Genomic DNA, 20,287 nt, shown 5'->3' on the forward strand with positions numbered 1-20,287 from the left:
TACCAAGTATCTACCATATATCATTCCACAAAATCAACATAATAAAAACACTTGATAGGATCGTTTCCATTTTAAAAACAAGAAAACAAAAATGTCTAAATGCTTCATAATTTGTCTAAGGCCACATGTGTGATTTATAGATATATACTGGGTAATGCTTGGGGTAGGATAGGGGAAACAATGGGGATTTGTATACAGCCTGTCATTTACTTTAAGCAGTTTACTTGAAAAGCAGTTTCATCAGTAAAAATGATCACATACGAATGGTGTTTTAAAACACATACCTCATAATGTTAAGAGAGAAATAGCAAGTTAACACTGCTTTGCTCTCTCCTCAGTAAATAAGGTTCCTTACAAAAAGGCCCCACGTGTGTGGGCACTTACCTCCTTCCCTTCTGCCTTGTGGCTGGTGCTGTTTTGGGGATGTGAATGGGCTCTTTCAGGGCTCCTTTCAGATGGATTGTCCTCTCCTGTATGACCTCTCGGATGTGCTTTATCCAGTCCTGCTTGTTCTCAATACTGGAAGCCTGAACAAGGTATCAGAATCATTCAGGATACAGCAGGGCCCTTTCTATAACCTGTACCAACACAGGTGGACACCAACAATGCAAGTTTCCCATGCTGTTTCAGTTTCCAATTTTCCTTCTTCTTTTTGGAGGTACTTAGGTTTGAACTAGGATAATTCCCATATATAAACTAACTTCTTAGGTGCTGGTGGCTCACTCCTGTAATCCTAGCTACTTGGGAGGTAGAGACTGGAAGGATCACAGTTCCAGACCAGCCTAGGTGAAAAAGTTTGCGAGACCCCATCTCAACCAACAGAAAATGTCTAATATGGTAGTACGGGCCTGTCATCCCAGCTACAGTGGGAAGAATAAATAGGAGTGCTACGGTGCAGGCTGGCCTGGGCAAAAAGGGAGACCCTATCTAAAAAGTAACCAGAGCAAAAGGACTAGCGGTATGTTTCAAGTGCTAGACTACCTGCCTGGCAAGTGTAGGCCCTGAATCCAAACCCCAGTACCAAAAAATAAAACAAAAACTCAAACAAACAAACAAAAACTTAGCAGAAAAGCAAGCACCCTAATGCTTAATTTGCCACCAAATAAATGACTTTAATTTTAAATATTTTTCATCAACACTGTTTTTATTTGGTAGCCTATGTCATTACGGATCTATGACTATTCTAATAATCCATCATTTTCCAGCCCTAAGACCTAAGCAGTCCTGGAGAAATGTGAAAACACAGCCACTCCCAAACCAAAATGTCACTGAAAATTACTGGAGAAAGAACACTTGGTAGAGTTTGGAAATAACTGACAAAAACTGTAACTAAGGTTCAGAAATGAAGAAAATTCTCATGCACATTGATCAATACTTTTATGGAGAGTAATTAAAAAGATGCCATTTTTCAGAAATTGTAGGAGAAAGGTAACTCAACTAAAGTGTCAAGTGAAAGGCACCACTTGGCTAAGGAATAAATTATTTCATATTCAGTATAATCTCAAACTGTTTAAGTGAGGACTTACAAATATAATTTTTCTTTCCAGATTATGTAAGTAAAAAAGACCAAAATTTTCTTTTACCATCGTCATTACCACAATCATCATCACCTCCATCAACATCACCATTGTACCTCCATCACCAGCACCACTGTCTTCATCAGCTCTACTACACCAGAATCTACACAATCTACACCTTTCCTACCACCTCTTTCAGCCTCTCTACCACTACCATCTACACCCTCATCACTATCCATATTACCATTATACCACCATCATCCATACCATCACTACTTCCATCACCACCATTTCTACCATCCCCACCACCACCAACAATCTATGCCACCATTTATATCACATCATTGTCACAATGCCACTTCCATCTCTATTACCACCGTCTCCACCACATCCCCTCAAAGCAATCTCTGAAATTCATGTTCATATCATTTTCTTTAGTCCTTCTTGGAAGTAGCAAAATGTTCCTTAAAATTCTCCAGAAAATTTTCATCTGGGAAAGTCTTATTCTTCAACTATCATGAACACTTTATATCTTAATGAAAACAGTCCACATCTGCCACTATTTCTTAGAAGTACCTGCTTCTACCACTGCAGTTCATCTGGATACTTTATATAAATTGGAAATTTTAAGATCTTAAGTACACTTTCACAACTTTACAACTTAGAAAAATTGCATTATTCAAAATTTAGCTACCAGTGCAATTCATGTTTTACATGGCTTTATGCCAGTAAAAACAAGAACACACTGGGTTGGTAGTAATATACTCACTGCAAAACAATCACTGTTAACATGTTAAAAAAGACCATAATGGCTTCCAGCCTGTAGTCACTGAAGAGAGGCTCTGCAAGAGCGATGTACAGATGAACAATTTAGGAATACCGGAAATATCAAAGAGCAATCAGAAAGCATGCAAGACACAACAGCTTGTGTGCAAATTCACACCAGAATCCCACCACACTTCTGGCTCCTCTCCAATATTCCACAAGTTTTTTCTTTGCTTGCTTGCTTTTGTTTTGTGGTACTGGGGTCTGAAGTCAAGGCTTCATGCTTGCTAGGCAGGTGCTCTATCATTTGAGCCACACCTCCAGCACTTTTTGCTCTGGTTATTTTGGAAAGAGGGTCTCACTTTCTGCCTAGGCCAGCCTGGACTGTGACACTCCTATTTTAATGCTTCTCAGTGTAGCTGCGATGACAGATGTGTGCCATATTGCCCAACTTTTTTCCACTGAGACTCACAAACTTCTTTGCCTGGGCTAGCCTGGAACCATAATCCTCCGAATCTTGGCCTCCCAAGTAGCCTGGGATGATAGGTGTGCACCACTATGCTCAGTTATTGGGTGGGATGAGGCTGGGCTGAGATCCTCCAGATCTCAGCCTCCCAAGCAGCTAGGATTATAGGCATAAGCCTCTGGTGCCTGGCTCAATAGTCTAGCAATTCTTAGCTACATATTCCCCCCAAACATCCTGACGTCACTACAGTCTTTCCAAATAGCTCTAAAAGAGCTCCATTTGTATTTTCTCAACTACAAAAGTATGTTAAGACACCTTAAGAGTTTTTTTGCTACTCCTAGGAAAAGTTAGTATAATTAAAACAGAGTTTAAATCAAAGATATCCCCTTCCCCAAAGACTATCTATGGAAAAGCATCATTCATGTTTTTCAACTTTAAATAACAGTCTTAAGCCCTGTCACTGATCCTCATCTTTCCTCTCACTTTGCTCCTACACTAGAAAGGGAAAGAGCTAGGACCCTGGGAAGACTTGGCACATTTGGCCTTAATATCCTGTTAAAGCCCTTCACAAATGCACAGGTGTCTTTTTTCCATTTTGAAACTCAAGGTCAAATGTGCAATTAGTTGTTGGTCTATATCTCATTCTTTCCATACTTCAACTTCTTGCATCTCTCAAGGAATCAACTAATGCTTTGTAGGAGTAGAACAATGGGAGATATTTAAAAGGATTTTCCTTCACTTACTCTTTTGGAAGGAAGCAAAATTTAGTTCATTGCCAGAATACCAAACTATATTCTACTTTTTGTTTGGCAGTCTACAATCTCAACAGAACACACAAAAAAATCAATAAAGTGATATAGGAAACCCGTATGCTTCAACAAGAAAAACAGCATACAGAGCCAAATAAACTTTTCACTCACCACATCCTCCAAATGGAAATGAACATACCTTAAGGACAATTTTATTATCTGAAGTTGGTGTCCTCCCCACCCACAGTGCAAATTTGCAAGGATCTCCTTCAACATGCTCTGTAACTCCCAACTCTGAGGTCTATATAAAAAAGATAATTATATAATTAGGTGACAGTATAATTCTGGCAGGATGTAGAACAGAGATAAAGAAAACAGTTTGGTTTCTTGTGGTTGTGCTGGGTTATAACAAGTAATTCCTTTACATTAATAGGTAATCTTGTATCTCCTGAGTTAAAATGGGAAAATTCTGTTCTTGGATCACACAAAGTAGTTTCATCTTTTACTTCCTCTGAGCACTTCTGGAGATCCTGATGCAGGTCAATAAGCAGAACATCCAGAAGAAGGAAACCAAAAAATCTTAAAATTTGACTATCAAGAAAATCAACAGCTGACCATTTTCAATCTTGTATACGACAAAATGAGTTTTCCCTCTACAAATTTTTTCCGAAATGGCTGTCATAATGAATTATCAGCATTAATGATGTATCTTCACAGAAGGCAAACAATGTTTTAACAGTTCAGATACTTCCTAATTTCTTTATCAGTGGTGTTACCTTTTAGTAACATCAGTAATTTTAAGGACTAAAAGACAACATGGCTCTCTGATATATATGCATAGCATGCCTGAAGGGTGACATCTTCAGCTCCTCCCCTACAATCAAACCCACCCCTAATGCATTCTCCCTCTAACAAAGGAAGTGATTCATAATCTTGAACTCCAAAGGTAGCCTCTGATGGAATCTTAATTTTTAAAAGATAAATTAAGATGTGCTTCTAAAACAGACTAGCTTGGTTTCTAAGGGCAGATTAAAACCAACTAGTATCTAGGCAGAAACACTGCACTTTTTCCCTTCCAGTCAGAATGTGACTTAAAATGACTTACGTCAAGCTACGAGCCAAAAGATAATCTCAACAGAATGTAAGACAAAGAAATTGGTATGAAAACCATTAGACTAAATCCACAGACTCCAGATTATTATTATTAAAATGATGTCTATATTTGGGGTATGTATTCTTTTGGGAGTTTGATTAACATACAGACAGATATAATAAAAAAAACTGTAACATGTAGGTTACCGAAATTCCAAACATCTACCAACATTTATAAGACATCTTCCATAGAGACTGAATTCAATGACATATTCTATTCTTTTTCAGATGGTGATTTCTCCTTTGTCTCACCAATCTTCCTCTCTCCCTACCTCTATCCAGCAATACTACATCGACAGTCCTCTGAGGTGACCTGGAGGATTCCCCTAGCCTTAGGCTTTTTTAGAGTAGACATGTGATTTTGTAGAGGCTGGTTGGCTGGCCAGTGTGACAGGGTAACAAAATGAAACCACCCATACTTCTCTCACCAGAAGCACTCTGACAGGTAAAACAGGAATTAAGACACTGAAGCTGCTGATGCTCCAGGGGGGCTGTCTCTACAAGGTAGGGCTTGTGATCTTTTAAACTTTATTTTTGATTATACATATTTTCTTTAACAATGATATTTTGCTATTATAGATAACTACAATTTTATTTGTACATTTACTTTTCATAAATTTATTTTTAATGAAAAAAATTAAACCCCCTCATTAAGAATCTATAGCAAGCTACCCAATAAGGCTGCCTGAATATATCCCAATGCTTACGGATTACAACATTAATTACAATGAAGACTGGAACATGGTTCAAGTGGTAGAGTGCCTGGTTTGAAGCCCAGAGTTAAAATCCCAGTTCCACCCAAAAAAAAAAAAATTACAATGACACAAAAGCTTACTTTAAGGCACACAGGAGATAAACAACTTAAATTCACTTATAAATTTTTTTTCTTATCCTATAGTTAGATGCAATGAGTTTTAGAAAAATTTTTTCTAAATCCATGAAACTCCAGCACGCCCTCTAGTGGACTTGGAGTGGCAAAGAATTTTACTGAAGATGAAAATGTTATCACAATTCAGACTCACATTTTAGAATAGTTTGGGAGGTTAAACTGAAGGCAACAAACAGTAATTTTTTTCCACCTAAAAAAAAATGTTGCAATTTTGTTACCTATAGACTTAGAATTCTGAAGGCATATACTTACAAACAATTTGCTTTTGTAAAGGTACTTGCTTCTCCCACTGGAATCTTTCACTTCTTTACTAAACACTAAAGACATTTCAAAAAGGAAAAGATGCCGTTCTCGACCCTTTCGTATTAAGGTTTTTGGGTCCCACACTTGGAAGGATTCCTGCAGGATAAGTTCTCCCTGAGACTCAATGTTCTCATCAAACCCTACAACATGAAAAGGAGGCAAGTCAATTTAAAAGAAAAGTAAAAAACCATGTAAAAATATTATTACTATTATTTCAACATCTATGAAATGCCCATTGACTAGACCTGAGATTAGACTCTGGCTCTAGTCTTTGTACCACTGACATGTTTTACAAAGGGTAATTAAAACATCACTTTGTATGTATGTATGTATTTTCCCTGCTCAAAAATATTCTGTGATTCCTTTAAGTTCTATCCCCTGTGATGTTGACACTCATATCACTTGAGACCTGGATTGCCTGACTCTCTACTTCTCTTCATCCCTCACTCACAGCATTCCTCCACAGAACCACCTCATCTATCCAAAATGGCTCCCTCAACTGCCTGCATTCCAGTCTTGGTATTTTCTTTCTTCCTCAGTCTGAAAACTTTTCCCAGACACTCTGCCCAAGGTCCAGTCTGGCTGTCCCTTGTTCACCTATGCTTTTTCTTGCCCTGGCCATGAGTGGGCCATTGTGGCTATTCCTTTCATTGTAGAAGTGCCATATAGTCATCACATTTTACATCAGAGAAAGAAAAATCAGAGTTTCTTGGCTTTTTAGTTTTGGGTCTCCATATACACAGCAGCACAGAGGCCTTAAAAATGTTACCAATGAAATGACATAGGCTAGCAAAAGCATTTGAGGCAGGATTATTTCTTATAATTCTCTCTAACCTGATAAATCTAAGCTTTGCATTGCAGAAGGAGTTTTACTAAATGCAGAGATACCCATGGATATTATAAAAATTTTAAAACATACTTATCTAATTTCTCTTTATTATGTTTTACATCAAATTCAACTGTATTAGCAGATATTTGGTACCCACTATGTTCCAAGCTCTAGCAATGCATACAAGCTGCTTTAAGGTTTTAGTCTTGAGGCTTGATCTATCCATCCATCAACTACCCCTCCATTAGCAAGAAGGCCAGGTAGCCTAAGGTAAGTGACACCAAGTGCTACTACAGTGCAGAGTGGGGAGCAACTGTTTTCAAATCAAGAGACAAGGAAATCCATTTACAAACAGCATAGTAAAAATTGTACATATGCCCATCAGAAATGTGGCAAGTCCTATTACCTTCAAGCATGCTGAGGTGCATGGCATCATTGGCTCGCTTTGGCACACTCAACATCACCTCGAGGCCATCTTTAATCTCTCCCTTTCCTTCCTCACAGCATGTGAGCAGCTCCTGTAGAAGACCAATACCATGGACTAGGGAAGGATTGCAAAATGCTCTGCCAACAAGATCTCTGAAGAAATGAAAGAGTCTATGGAAACCCATAGTTTTCAAGTTAAAAACAGACTGCAGCCATCTGACAAATTTTCTCATATAAAATGAATTATTGTCTGTTTACTCAATGCATGACAGGATTTGTCCTGCTCAAATGAGGACATCAGAGTAAACTAGATGTAGTCATAATTCAAGATGATATTGGTATACCTGTCAACCACCAAGTCTCAAAAATGACAACTAAAGCTGGGCGCTGGTGGCTCACATGTATAATTCTAGCTACTCAGGAGGCAGAGATCAGGAAGATTATGGTTTAAAGCCAGCCTGGACAAATAGTTTGTGAGACTCTAGCTTGAAAAAAAACAATACAAAACAGGGTTGATACAGTGTATCAAGTGGTAAAATACCTGCCTGGCAAGTGAGTTCAAACCCCAGTATTGCCAAAAAAAAAAAAAGACAACTAAAAATGTTACTAGTATGGCAATGTATGATCAGCTACTAGCTACAGCTGATGGCCAAGCCAGAGTCCACCTGCCATGATACCCACACACTCCCAGAAGGATTTTGAGCTCTGGTGCCATTGAGGCAAGGCCCATCTACTCTGGACCAGTCAGACACTGTAGCAGAATAGTATTATGCACGAATCAAATGCCTTTCCTGTGTGTATGTAGGATGCCTAGGAAAGTTCTAATGGCTGAATTACACTTTCCTGGGGAGATTTAGGAATATAATTGCATTTGAAGGCTACTGGCAGGAGCATCCATTATTAAATGAATGATAACAGGAATAGTACATTCACATCATGGTGGGCTCTGAGGTACTTCTTACTGGGGTACTTATGACTATGGTTAATAAGTACCAGTAAGACCAGTCTTGTGTCCTGGTAATCAACAAGAGGGACAGGATGCTATCTATGGTCAGCCTTGGCTTCACCCTGGATGGTTTGAGTAACCTGGCAAGCACCTTTACTCATGAACAGGATGGCAGTGTCTGGACCACAGCCAGCATGCTGCAACTGAGAACTAGAGCTGCTAAAGGATCAAAAACTGACAACTTCTCATTGGTGTTTCCTTTTATATACAGACAAGGGCAGTTCAGGTGTATCATCAAGGAATACACTCTTACTTAACTGCTTCAGTAAGAAACTAGGCAGGGCAGGAAATGGCAGTGAATAAGACAGTTAATTAACTTGCTAAGTGTTTGTAAAAAAAACTTTAGGGTAACAGACATACATATAGAGAAAAGATGTCAAAATAGTAATACATAATTTATGAAATTTGCAGGCTGAAGATACTTCATACATACTTTTAAAAGGAGCTGATATTTTGTTATTCGCTGGACCGGTTTAATAAGGTAGGAAGAGATGGAATTGGCTAATCCATGCCGCTGCTGTATCTCCTGTATTTAATAAAATAAAACAAAACCAGGCCTTATCTTTTACTAGATGGCTGTATCACTACATTAGCTTTGCAAATACATGACAAGTGCTTATTTCTGCTAAAATAATAAAGTTCTCTTTTCTTAAAAGACTGTTAGAATATCAGCGGAAGATTCCCTGTTTCTAAAATTTTACTTTGGAAGAAAGGAGGTGGGCAAGCAGCACAGGAGTAAGAAATAGGGATTTCTGCTTTGCACTTGTAATTTGTCAGTTACATGCATGAGGTTGTAGGCTGTTTGGATTATGCCTGGGAAGGTGGGAGGTGGCCTGTGCTGCTTAGCACACCATGCTGAGCATCAAATGAGAGAGTTACAGGAGCACTGGATGGGTATTCAAGTAATGCTTGTTGCTGGAGAGAAGCAAACTGAAGATTAACAGATATTTGGGAAGTTATACCTGAAACCCTCTTTAAAAAATTAAATAACTCTACCTGAATACTGGAGGCATGTAACATTTCTCAGCAAATATGATTTCCTTTATAACTAAAGAGATGTCTCAGCACACAGGGGTTTTAGAATAACTTTGATTTAAAGCTAAGGTTTTAAATAGTTCTAAGTCTGCATGTAGCCAAGGTGCTGGATTTCATCTAATGGTAAAGATGAAGGGCATGTGTAGTGTTACAAAGAAAAGAGAGTCTGCTGGGAGAAGGCTTTATATCTACCAAAGCATTAATGTATAATTACTGTTCATGAGAATGGCAACTAAAACAGGATCATTCATAGTACCTCATCTGAAAAACGGAAACTGAAGTTTATTCTAATTTCCCAGGTAAGAACAGGTTGTTACACTTGTCCACCCACACATAAAGACAGAAAATAGGTCCAATATCCTCATGACCTTGTGCACCAATGTGTACAGACCATTCAAAAGCACCTTTTCATCAATCAAATGTATTCGGCATACACTTACTAAGTCTGGAAACCCAAAAAACCATTTTATACATTGTATTGTAAGGCTCAATCCTCTTGTGTACAAATAATCTCCCTGCAGTACTTTTCACAAAACAGATGACCTGTACCTGCGTTTACTCAATGAGAACATGATGAATCTGATGAATCTTCCAATTGATTCTAGTAGTTACAGTCATAAAATTTTACTGGTAGATCACTTTGAAAGATAATGAAAATACTAATTATACCAGCAATTAAGTGAATATTATGACTAATGTTGCATTTTATCCACACTAAATATAATTTGAAAAATTTCATAGCTTTCTTAGTAATCTACTACTTACATCAAAGTAAGATCCTGCATGTTCCAGTATCAGCTGAGTAGAGTCAGGCTTATTTTTACAATATGTGACATACATCTGAAACTTGTCTGCCTATACCAGAAAAGAAAAAGAAAATCAGAGTTTCTTATTCAAACCATAACAAGTAACAGTGGGAAAACTCTTTATAAGAAAATAAAACATAAGCCTCAAATAAAAGAAACTGTATTTTTAAAAGAAACCTATGGAACTGAGAGGCACCTCTGGCTACTACCACGCACTCCGGACGGTCCTCCTCCCTGGCAAGTCTGAGCTAGGCTAATGTCCTGCCTCTTCCCACAGTGGCTTATGTAAACCTCTACTGCAGGCTTTAACAGCAGAAGTCCTGCATGCCTGCCTCCCCTCTGGACTGGACACTAGTCAATCAGTGAACCCCCAGGGAAAAGCAGAGGTCTGGCATACTAAATGTTCTATTTCAAGCCATCACTTCTGTCACTAAAAACTCATTCTTGGGTCAGGTATGGTGGCACATGCCTGTAATTCCAACTACCTCAGGAGGCAGAGGCAGAAGGATCAAGCTCTGATGTTGGCCCAGAAAAAAGCAAGAGACCCTATCTGAAAAACACACTAAAAGCAAATGGACTGGGGTCAGGCTCAAGTGGAAGGGAGACTATTGAGTTCAATTCCTAGTACTGTCAAAATAAAACAACCCCCCCACAAAAAAAACCACAAACAAACAAAACCAAAACTGGGGTAGGTGCAGTGGCTCAAGCCTATAATCTCAGCCACTGAAAAAGTAGAGATTGGAAAGACTGCAATTCAAGGCTAGCCCAGGCAAAAAGTTAGGCATGGTGGCACAAATCTGTCATCCCAGCCAAACGAGATATCAGCAGAATTGTGGTCCAATGTGGCCCAGGCAAACATACAATACTCTATCTCAAAAGTAACCAAACCAAAAGGGGCTGGAGGTGTGGCTCAAGTGGTAGAGCATCTGTCTTGCAAGCACAACACCAGTAGCCAAACAAAACAACAATAAACAACCCCTGCCTCATTCCATATCATCAGCTAGCAGGACATGTAATTCTTTAAGGAAAAGTGCATTTCTGTATGGGCAGAGATATCCACAGATGGTGACTTAAAAGAAATGAGTGGCATCCTTTCTAACTTCCCTCCGTGCCACCCCCAGCAGGAGGTCTCATTACCCAGGTAACAAAGCAATGTCCAACGTCCTCTGGCAGCTGCTCGTATTTTTCCAGCTCCTTCAGGAAGATGCTGGAGAAAATAAAAATATTATCATATCATGAAGGTGTTTTTGACATTTTACTAGTGAGCTATGAGATAAATGGAAAAATCTGTACCCGCTAGGTTTCAAGAATTCATAGAATTTGTAACTCTTAACAAGGATAAATTACCGTTAACTTTTCAACAGCTAACCAGTTTAGTCTTCAAACACCTTCTAACAGAAATTTTAACCTAGCAGCTACTTCTGGGAAAATGTTAGTATTTACAGCTAGGGCTATGATTTAGGATATAAATACTCCATCGGAAGGTTCTGTTTAACATTCTCACCCCTTAACTGGGGTGTAGGGAGGGGTAAGCAGAACAACAGCTCTCAAGATTTTTTTTCTTCTAATTCTGTGCAGAATGTCTTGGTATTTTCTTGAGGACTGCATTGAAATTACAGATCACTTTGGGCAGTGTGGACATTTTAATAAACATCCATTCTTCCAATCCCATCATGGGATGACTTTGTATTTTTATCTGTACCCTCTTTGATTTCTTTCATGGATGGTTGGTTTGCATTGTGGAGTGTTTTCACCAATTTGGTTAAATTTATTCCCAGGTATTTGCTTTTTGTAACTATCATAAATCGGATTCACCACAAGAAAGCATGAAATCCTGTCATTTGTGACAACATAGATGGACCTGGGGGATATCCCAGGCACAGAAAGTTGATCTTACAGAAATTGAGAGCAGAATGGTGGTTATCAGAGAAAGGGAGTGGGGAGGAGAAGTCAGTCAATAGATACAATGTTACTGTCTGATAGGAGGAATAAGTTCTGGTGTTCTAAGATATGGCAAGGTAAATATAATTAACAATAATGCATTGTACATCTCAAAATAGAAGAGAGGAGTTTTGAATACACTTACCATAAAGGAAAAAAGTTTAAGATGATAGATACACTAAATACTCTGAACTGCTTACTATCCAATGCATATGTAAACTAAAATATCATATTCTATCTTACAAACATATATATATACACAAATATATGTCAATCAAAAAAATTTTTAATTTTAAAAAATAATATAAAATCATGCACCTCCTCTGGCCTATGACGAGTGTGTCTAATTTTAGTAAGAGCACACGGATTCTTCCAAAGTTCCTCTTTCCTTCTTATAATAAAAGGCCAAACAACACCAGCCTGCAGCCCCATGGGGAGCTCTTCTTTCCTTTACCCCTACGAAGTAACCTGAGAGAAGTTAGTGTTCCTACATAAATGTTCTTGGTTTTCCTAATCATAGTTCTGCAGGAAATAAGTACAGATATAAGTTGGGTAGTATGAATAAAGTCTCTAGAACGTCAGTCTTTGGGAGAAATACCAATAGGCTGCATTCAAATTTCAACAAGACCACTGAAATCTGCTTATTGTTCAACTAGAAACTTATTTCTTATGATGAAATTTCAGCTTAGAGCCTAGATTTTAAGAGTAACCATTCCCCAAAGTTAAAGTCACTCACTTATTATGAAATTCATAGATTTCCTGCATGTTTCCGAAGATGATGAGCTCTTTGTTTACAATGCCAGGTGGGATTTCCTCCACTCCACTGGTCATTTCCCACAGATAGGTCTGGCCAGGAAGGAAACAGAGGGATCAGATAAAATTCAACATCAAACTTTCCAGAGACAGCTATTCTTGACACTTGTAAATATGTACTCAGAATTAATGTATTAATGAATGAAAGTATATTTGAAGAATGGAATCCTTCATAAAACATAAACGCTTCTTTAAAAACATCCCCTCAGTTGCTTTTTTTTGGAGTAAAAGTAACAGTACAGTTTATTAGGAGAGGAACAGTGGGGAGAAAAGCGAGAGAGAAGCATTTCCTATTCCCCAAGCAGGAAATGGGCCTGCAATTGCTCTTAACAGTCAAGAAGACTTCCTATTTTTTTTTCAGATCTAAATTTATTCCCAGCTTCAAATTTTGGAATTATCCTATGTCACAAGGTAACAACTATTCAGGATACTACTGAGTATCAGTTGCCATCATAATTAGCAGGCACATTTCTCTGAAGCTGTTGTAAAATTCTGCACAAAGAGAACATCAGCCAGGCCATCATGTGATGAGCAGAATGAGGACAAATGCTGTGTCATCTCTGTAATGAGTGAACAGCACTCCTAGAACTTCACAGGAGAGCAGAAACGTGAACCCCAAAACTGTGATTGTTCAAATAACCACCAACAGGTAGGAATAAAACAGCAAGGTTAAACTCAATCTAAATAATGAGTAAAAGCTTACTTACATCCATACACTCTCGGAGGTCTCTCACATAAGCCTTTTCAGTTTGAATTAGCTCAGCCATTATGAACCTTAAATAGAGTAAGACAGTGAGCAGTTTAGTTCATAGTCACGATACATGCTTATTTTTCTACCTACTTTTAAGGAGATTTTTTTTTAATAAGAGGGAACGTATTAGGCCTAAAGTAACAGTTTTGGAGAAGTAAATCAGGATAGACAGAATAATTCATCTACTAATTCAAAGGGAGAAAAGAGATTTTAAAAATATCTTATTGAGGTACCCATAGGTCAGGGTTTCTCAGCTCAGCCCTGCTGGCAGTTGGACAGGATAACTATGCTGTAAGGCTGGAGGATGCTTAGCAACTTCCTGGTCTCCACCCACTGGATGGCAGCTGTGACTTGCCCCCCACCACCGGGTGACAACCAAAATCTCTTTCGCACTGCCAAATGTTGTCAGCAGACAAAACTGCCTGAGGGTGGGAACTACTGGGTACAGCAATCTTTTGTCCTTATTTAAGTACTGTATCGTATACTGACAACATCTATGTTTGTTTTATTAGTTACTTCTCCTATTAATGACAAGCAATTTATCAATGTCATAGGAAAGGGAGTTAGAAGGAAAAAAAGAAGACAAGGTGAATCAGGTGATAAGGGGACAGTGGCAACACTCAAGTCTGTGCTACAAAACCTAAGCACGTTCAGAGCAACAAGTCTCAGAGCTGCTTAACCATAAGCACACACAGAAGCCTGTTTGTGCAGATGACATTTCCTTCACTTTTTCAGCAAATACTGGTAGATTCTTAAATACTAGCTTACTCTTTCCTGCGGGCAGACTTCCGTTTTTCTTCATTGAGTTCATGAGCAGCATCGCGAAGCTTCACTTCTGACCCAGGGATACTGGCTGGGATGATATCCAACTGAAGACTTTTACTCTGGAACGAGAGTCAATGAAGCCAGTGAATTAAATCAGCAGAGATGACTCTGGGAAGAAGACCATGACTTGTTCAGACTGTACAAAGCAATTCACCGATTTGTTGGAATCTGAAGAAATCCCCAGGGCTTTCTCCAAAGAGGTCCGGTATTTCTCCATCCGCAGAGAGAAATCTCGGTATCGCTTATCAACTGCAGTGACACATTTTTTTATCTCTGCTGCATGGGCATGCCCCTTTTCACAAAAGCCATCAGCCAGCTGTATCAATAGCTTCACTCTCTCTTTGGTTTGCTGCAAAAACAACAGGAAAGTATTGTGAAGCAAATGAACCCAACTGTCAGAAACTAATCAACAGTGGCAGGGGCAACCTGCCTGCACGGAGACTAACAGAGAAAATGGCTCGTGGCCCCAAGTATATCCGACCCACCCTCCTCAGTCGAGACTTGTTATCTTTCCTCAGCTCTTCTACTGTGAATGGCGTTTTTATGGACTCAAGAAAGAATCTAGATTATCAGTTAACAATGTCTTCTTCTGGTAGGTACTCAGTAAGAATCTGCAGAACAAATGAAGGGTCCCACTCAGGAGGGTCTGAATGCCCACCTTATTCAAGGCTCTCTCGGGGCAAGAAGGCACACAACCAAATCCCAAGGAAGATCCTCTACAGCACACTCTCAAGAGATAAAAATGAAAATTCACTAGTCAGGAAATTATCTTCATAGAGGCTTTAAAATTTTTGTTCCTGTTTGAGAACTACCTCACTTTATATGTACACAGAAAAGACTTTTGACTAAGTAAAGCAAAACTTTATTACATTGCATACAGTTAAAGCCAACCCTAAATCTTCATTTAGCTGTTATTTCTCAACACATCTTTCTAATCACATCCATTTCACTGATTACTACCAGGTTTCCTTTGAGAGTCCCTGGCATTTTTGAAGAAGTTACCTTCTGATATGGAACATACTTTTCTCAGTTAAGCTTTAGCTGGAAAATCTTAATGATGAATAGTCAAGAAACTGACCTTAAAAATCACCAAAAGGATGATAGGATTTCAAAATAAACTACCTAATTTATAAAATGTGTTTTGAGCCAGAACTTTTTGGGTACCTATATCAAGTGAGCTATAAAGACACTTCAGATTTCACAACAATTCCTGGGGTTGAATACCTGGTCCTCATATCACCTACTCCTGGCTCACATCTTCCTCTGGCCCTTTACTGGTGCTTCTCCCTGGAATGCTGTTCCTGTAGATATTTCCAGAGCTCATTCATGTCTGTGCATCTCCTAATGCAGGGTGTAATTTATTTATTAAGATTATTGTCTGTCTCTTTCAGCTCCAAAGGCCAGGGATACTTTTTAAATTTTGCTTATTAATATCTCTCCAATTGTGACAAAGGTCATCCATGGGAGGAAGTGCTGCAAATTATTGTATGCATATCTTTAAGGTGCTATAAAAGCTATTTAGTGTTTTAAGTGCCTGGGATAGAGAAGATTAAAAAAACAGACAGTGTATCTTGCCTACATTAAAACAGAAAACAAAAACAAGAAGCCAAAGGAAAATTTGGACATGAAGAACACATATCACAAAACCTATCAGTTGCAGCATGTAACACCAATAGGTTGATATTTATTACAAGATACAAGATAAAATATGAAAGATTTCCTAAAAGCAAAGCCTGGTAGGCTAGTAAGTCTTCTGTGCATAAACTTCATTTAAGCAAAGCCTAAAGGCTTCTCAAAGAGGCTTCCCCTGACCTCATTATCAAGATTGCAACCACTCCTTTCCCCATGGCTTTAACTTTTTCTCTCCTTACTTAATATGTACATGCAGATATGTTTCACCCATTCACCATGTTATTGCCTATTGTTTAAGTAGCATGTATAATCCATGAACCTAGCAACCACTGAGAAGGGGCTCAACATATAACTGAGTGAATGAATGGTGTGATAAAACTTAAAGTATAATTAATCTTCTAATCCATAAACTGTGCCTAGCTCACTATATTTTAATTTTAATTGGCATTTAAAAAATACATTCAGGGGATTCAAATTTCCAAAGGTAAAAAAGAATACAAAGTGAAAACTCACCTTATTCCATCTCTCGCTACCGTTAAGACCATTGTGCTGATAACTGGATCAGTAAATCCAAAGATGTTTATATAAATATACAAATGTGTATATGTATATATGCACTTTTCTTCCTCACATTTTTCACGTAAATGTTTGCATACAATAAAGATCACTATACCAAATATCTTTAATTTAACAAATCTTGGTTAGCCTTCCCTATCAGAACAAAAGCAGCAAGCACCCTAGCTTATGTATAGAGCTCATGGTATTTCACTGTATGGGCATTTCATAAATTAGTGCTTCTCCACGGATGGGCCTTCAAGTTGTTTATAACCTCCTACTACAACAGCAACTCAGGAAATAATCCTCCTGTTCACCTGTGTTTTGACAAGAGTCTGAGCATGCCTAGATAGAACACACATTTAAGCTATGGAATTATTAGGGCAGACAAGTGTGTAGGTGGTAACGAAAGATGCTGCCAGAGGTCCCTAAAGAGGTCACTACCATTCATTCTGGGCATTGTCAATACAGCCTTTTGATCTTTGCCAATCTACTGGGTGAAAACAGAATTAAGTATAGATTTGATTCACATCTTCTTTATTTTCAGTAAGGTGAATAATCTAATATGTGATTTCTTCCCTGTGGCTATCTTTATGATTACTTGTCCATTTTCTTAGTCTTTTTACCCTACTGATTTGTTAAAGTTCTTTCACTATTGGGCAATCACCCCTTTATGACAGGAGCTGCCTTTGGATCTTCTCTACTTGCTTTCTGCCCTTAGATTTTGCTTACGGTCACTGCCCTTTAGTAATTTTTAAATTTTTTGAATAGGTGAATTTATGAAATTTATTAATCTTTTCTTATAGGAACTTGGGTTTGTACCATTTAGACACAAAGTGGCATAAAACTACTTCATATAAGGATAATTTTTTAAAAATTCTGTTATTTCTCCCAGAACTTTAAAGCTTTTATAGCGGATACTTAAGTCATTTTTTTTTTTGGCATCTACCCTTTATTTTTTGGTGGTATTAGGTTTAAATTCAGGACCTCACACTTGCTAGGCAGGCACTCTTACTGCATGAGCCACTCCACCAGCCCTTTTCTGTGTTGGGAATTTCTGAGATAGGGTCTCATGAACTATTTGCCTGAGTCTGGCTTTGAACCATGATCCTCCTGATCTCTGCCTCCTGAGTAGCTAGGATGATAGGTGTAAAACACCAGCACCCAGCTTGGCATCTTTCTTGGTGTCAAGGTGAGATATGAATCCAACTTAATATGAATCCAAAGGCTACTAGTAAAAAATACCCATGTCTTGAAAGTGATATACTATGAAGGTTTTCATATTCATTCTGTTTGTTAACTCTAGAGATTGTTATGAAAATGGGTGTTTACTTACAATGTACATAAATATTATAAATGAACAACTTCTTCTATAGGCATAATCAATAGTGGGGAAAAAGTCCTCTTGCACAAGACAGCTTTACTTGTAGTGTTCTTGCGTGACCAGAGCCCCAAGAAGCATGCACAGTCAATGATCTCAGACAGCTCACAAAGCAAAGCATTTGGCATTGGGGGACACTGTGGATTAGGGCCGAGGGGAGTCATGTGGGAGGAAGACTACAAAGTTGGGAGTTGTTTAGTAAGATAGTAGATTTCAAACTTCAGTGTGTGCACAGACCATGTGGTGAGCTGTTTAAGATGCTCCTCCTCAGGTCTCACCCCTAAAGAGCCTACTCACTGGGTAAGCACAGAAACTTGATCTTAAATAACACCTGGGGCCTGGGTAAAGGGATGTTTGCATGACACTTGATAAAAGCAATAAAGGAAGGGAGCCAGTCTTAAAAGATAATGATGAGAGACTTTCGCTTGTCTTATAGCTTTACCTCTTCTAACACTAAAAACCTCTTAATAGCAATTATTGTAACAAGTGAAAGACTGTCCTGTCAGGCTAAGGACTCTTAATAGAACAAAAGAACAATGGTTTCTTAGAAGACACTAAAACAGAGTGACAGATGTGAGCAGGACAAAAGCCTCATTTCATCATGAAAATCCAAATGACATCTCCAAATACCAAAGCAGGTGCTTTCCGATTCAGAGAGAGATAGCCAGAAATCAATGAAAACAAATTGTTAAGAAAAACCTCCCAATCCTCTTGATATAAGTAGGATTTATTTGGGGAAACACAAAGGTCAGATATATCACCTACATTCGTAGATCTGTCTTACAAAATACAAGAATAAAAATATGCCTACTAATACCTAACTTTCCAATAGCTCCACCCTAAATTTGATGAAAAGGAACATTTAGGGAAAATGGAAAGTTCTTTCATACACACTCCACTGGTGTGTCCCTCAGCTCCAGACAGCACATTCATATCATGTTCTATGTTATGTGGCCCCTAGAGTTGTGCAGTGAGGGGCTACTGAGCCATACACAGGGCCTTCAGAGTGGAAAAGTAGTGAAAAAAAGCAAAGTTACCTGCGGGTAAATTTTCTTAGCACCTTTCTAAAAATCAAAGGACGTCAAAGAAACAAATACAGATATTATAACACATAGTAACTATAATCTTATATCTAAATATTAACAAAATAAGAACTGTACAGCCAAATACATGCTGCATCTGGAGGAAGGAAAGGTATGATCCTCACCGGCAAGACAGAACAGATCACCTCTCCCGAGTGCTCTTTTTACCTCTGGGAGTGGCCACTGCTCCGGGCTTCCCCTGAGTCCCACCCACCCCAATGTTCCTGGTGCCCCCAACCAGTGCCAGGGCTTCTCACCACAGGAGAGCAGTTTCTCTGTAGCCCTACTAGACTATGGTCTTCCAGAACAGGGACCAGGCATTCCCAGGGCCCAGCAGTCTCAGGACTGAAGGGAAATAATCTTACAGGGTGGGAGAGTGGGAACAGAGGGCAGCAAAGAATAAAAGGAGGCAAAAATGGTTACATTTCTGTAACCATGCACAAACACAATACAAAATAGCTATTTCTCTTCAAATGATTTAAAAATTCCTGCTTGAAAAACAATCCAGTTTAAGGGCTACACAAGATGATCATTCTTATGACTTTATAAGATCACTTCTTTTTAGACAAAATAAGTTATCTAGGTTGATCATTTATTTTCCACTCTTAAATCTGAAATATTATTTTCTTCTAAAAACTCAAATCTTTTATCAAAAATTGGAGCATTTCTGAAAATCTTTAAAGAATATGCATTTAAAAACTCTGAAAAACAAAAGCACCACAGTGTGAGAAAGGAACTCTGAGAGTCTCTGAGTCATTCGAGGTAAAAGAAGGAATTGGCCTTTGCAGGTATATACTTTAGGGAACCATTCATGTCAGCATTTGTATTCTTACACATTTTCTTAAAAATTCACATTTACTCAAATATACCTCACATGCCATGAAGATGCAACTGTATTTGATTAAGTATTCAATTCTATTTTATTTTTAGGAGAAAAGTGACATTTCCAGGATTATAAACTCGTGAACAACCAGCAGCAGAGATGCTGACATCAACTCTGCCAGTCATTAAACCCAACTTCATGACAAGATGGGTAGGTGATTCTCCTGAGACAAGGAAGGGTAAACACCCACAGAATACATACAGTTAAGTTTGTGACACTAAAGTGTGTTTCACAAAAATAGTAAGCACTGAGAAAATAACTTGGAGAGGGGGAAAGAGGAAAAGAATAATGAAAGAAACAAAGGTAAAAAAGAGGAAAAAGATGGAGGAGTTCTCAGAAGTCAGAGGGACAAAAGGACAAAGAAGACGAAGGTGGTGATGAAGAGGAAAAGTGTAGGGATGAGCACTAGAAAGAGTATGAAGCACCACCTAAGTTCAGACCTAATGCCCATCTGGCCATCCTGTTTTTCCAATTTCACATT

The 20,287-nt window shown here is 38.5% G+C and overlaps 1 protein-coding gene across 7 annotated transcripts in view; it reads right to left on the minus strand.

The window, feature by feature from the left end:
• Positions 1-20,287, minus strand: part of Trio (trio Rho guanine nucleotide exchange factor) — a 344,029-nt gene that overhangs the window by 96,833 nt on the left and 226,909 nt on the right. For all 7 annotated transcript variants that reach the window (XM_020179766.2, XM_074077719.1, XM_074077720.1 and 4 more), the window contains exons 22-32: positions 14,428-14,622; positions 14,217-14,332; positions 13,405-13,471; positions 12,621-12,730; positions 11,081-11,150; positions 9,903-9,992; positions 8,536-8,628; positions 7,077-7,188; positions 5,791-5,981; positions 3,697-3,798; positions 385-527 (exon numbers count right to left, since the gene is read on the minus strand). In XM_020179766.2, the coding sequence (XP_020035355.2) occupies positions 385-527; positions 3,697-3,798; positions 5,791-5,981; positions 7,077-7,188; positions 8,536-8,628; positions 9,903-9,992; positions 11,081-11,150; positions 12,621-12,730; positions 13,405-13,471; positions 14,217-14,332; positions 14,428-14,622 (1,289 nt within the window). The remainder of the gene's footprint in view (positions 1-384; positions 528-3,696; positions 3,799-5,790; positions 5,982-7,076; positions 7,189-8,535; positions 8,629-9,902; positions 9,993-11,080; positions 11,151-12,620; positions 12,731-13,404; positions 13,472-14,216; positions 14,333-14,427; positions 14,623-20,287) is intronic.

This window comes from Castor canadensis, chromosome 6 (genome assembly GCF_047511655.1).
Source record: "Castor canadensis chromosome 6, mCasCan1.hap1v2, whole genome shotgun sequence".
Taxonomy (NCBI): domain Eukaryota; kingdom Metazoa; phylum Chordata; class Mammalia; order Rodentia; family Castoridae; genus Castor; species Castor canadensis.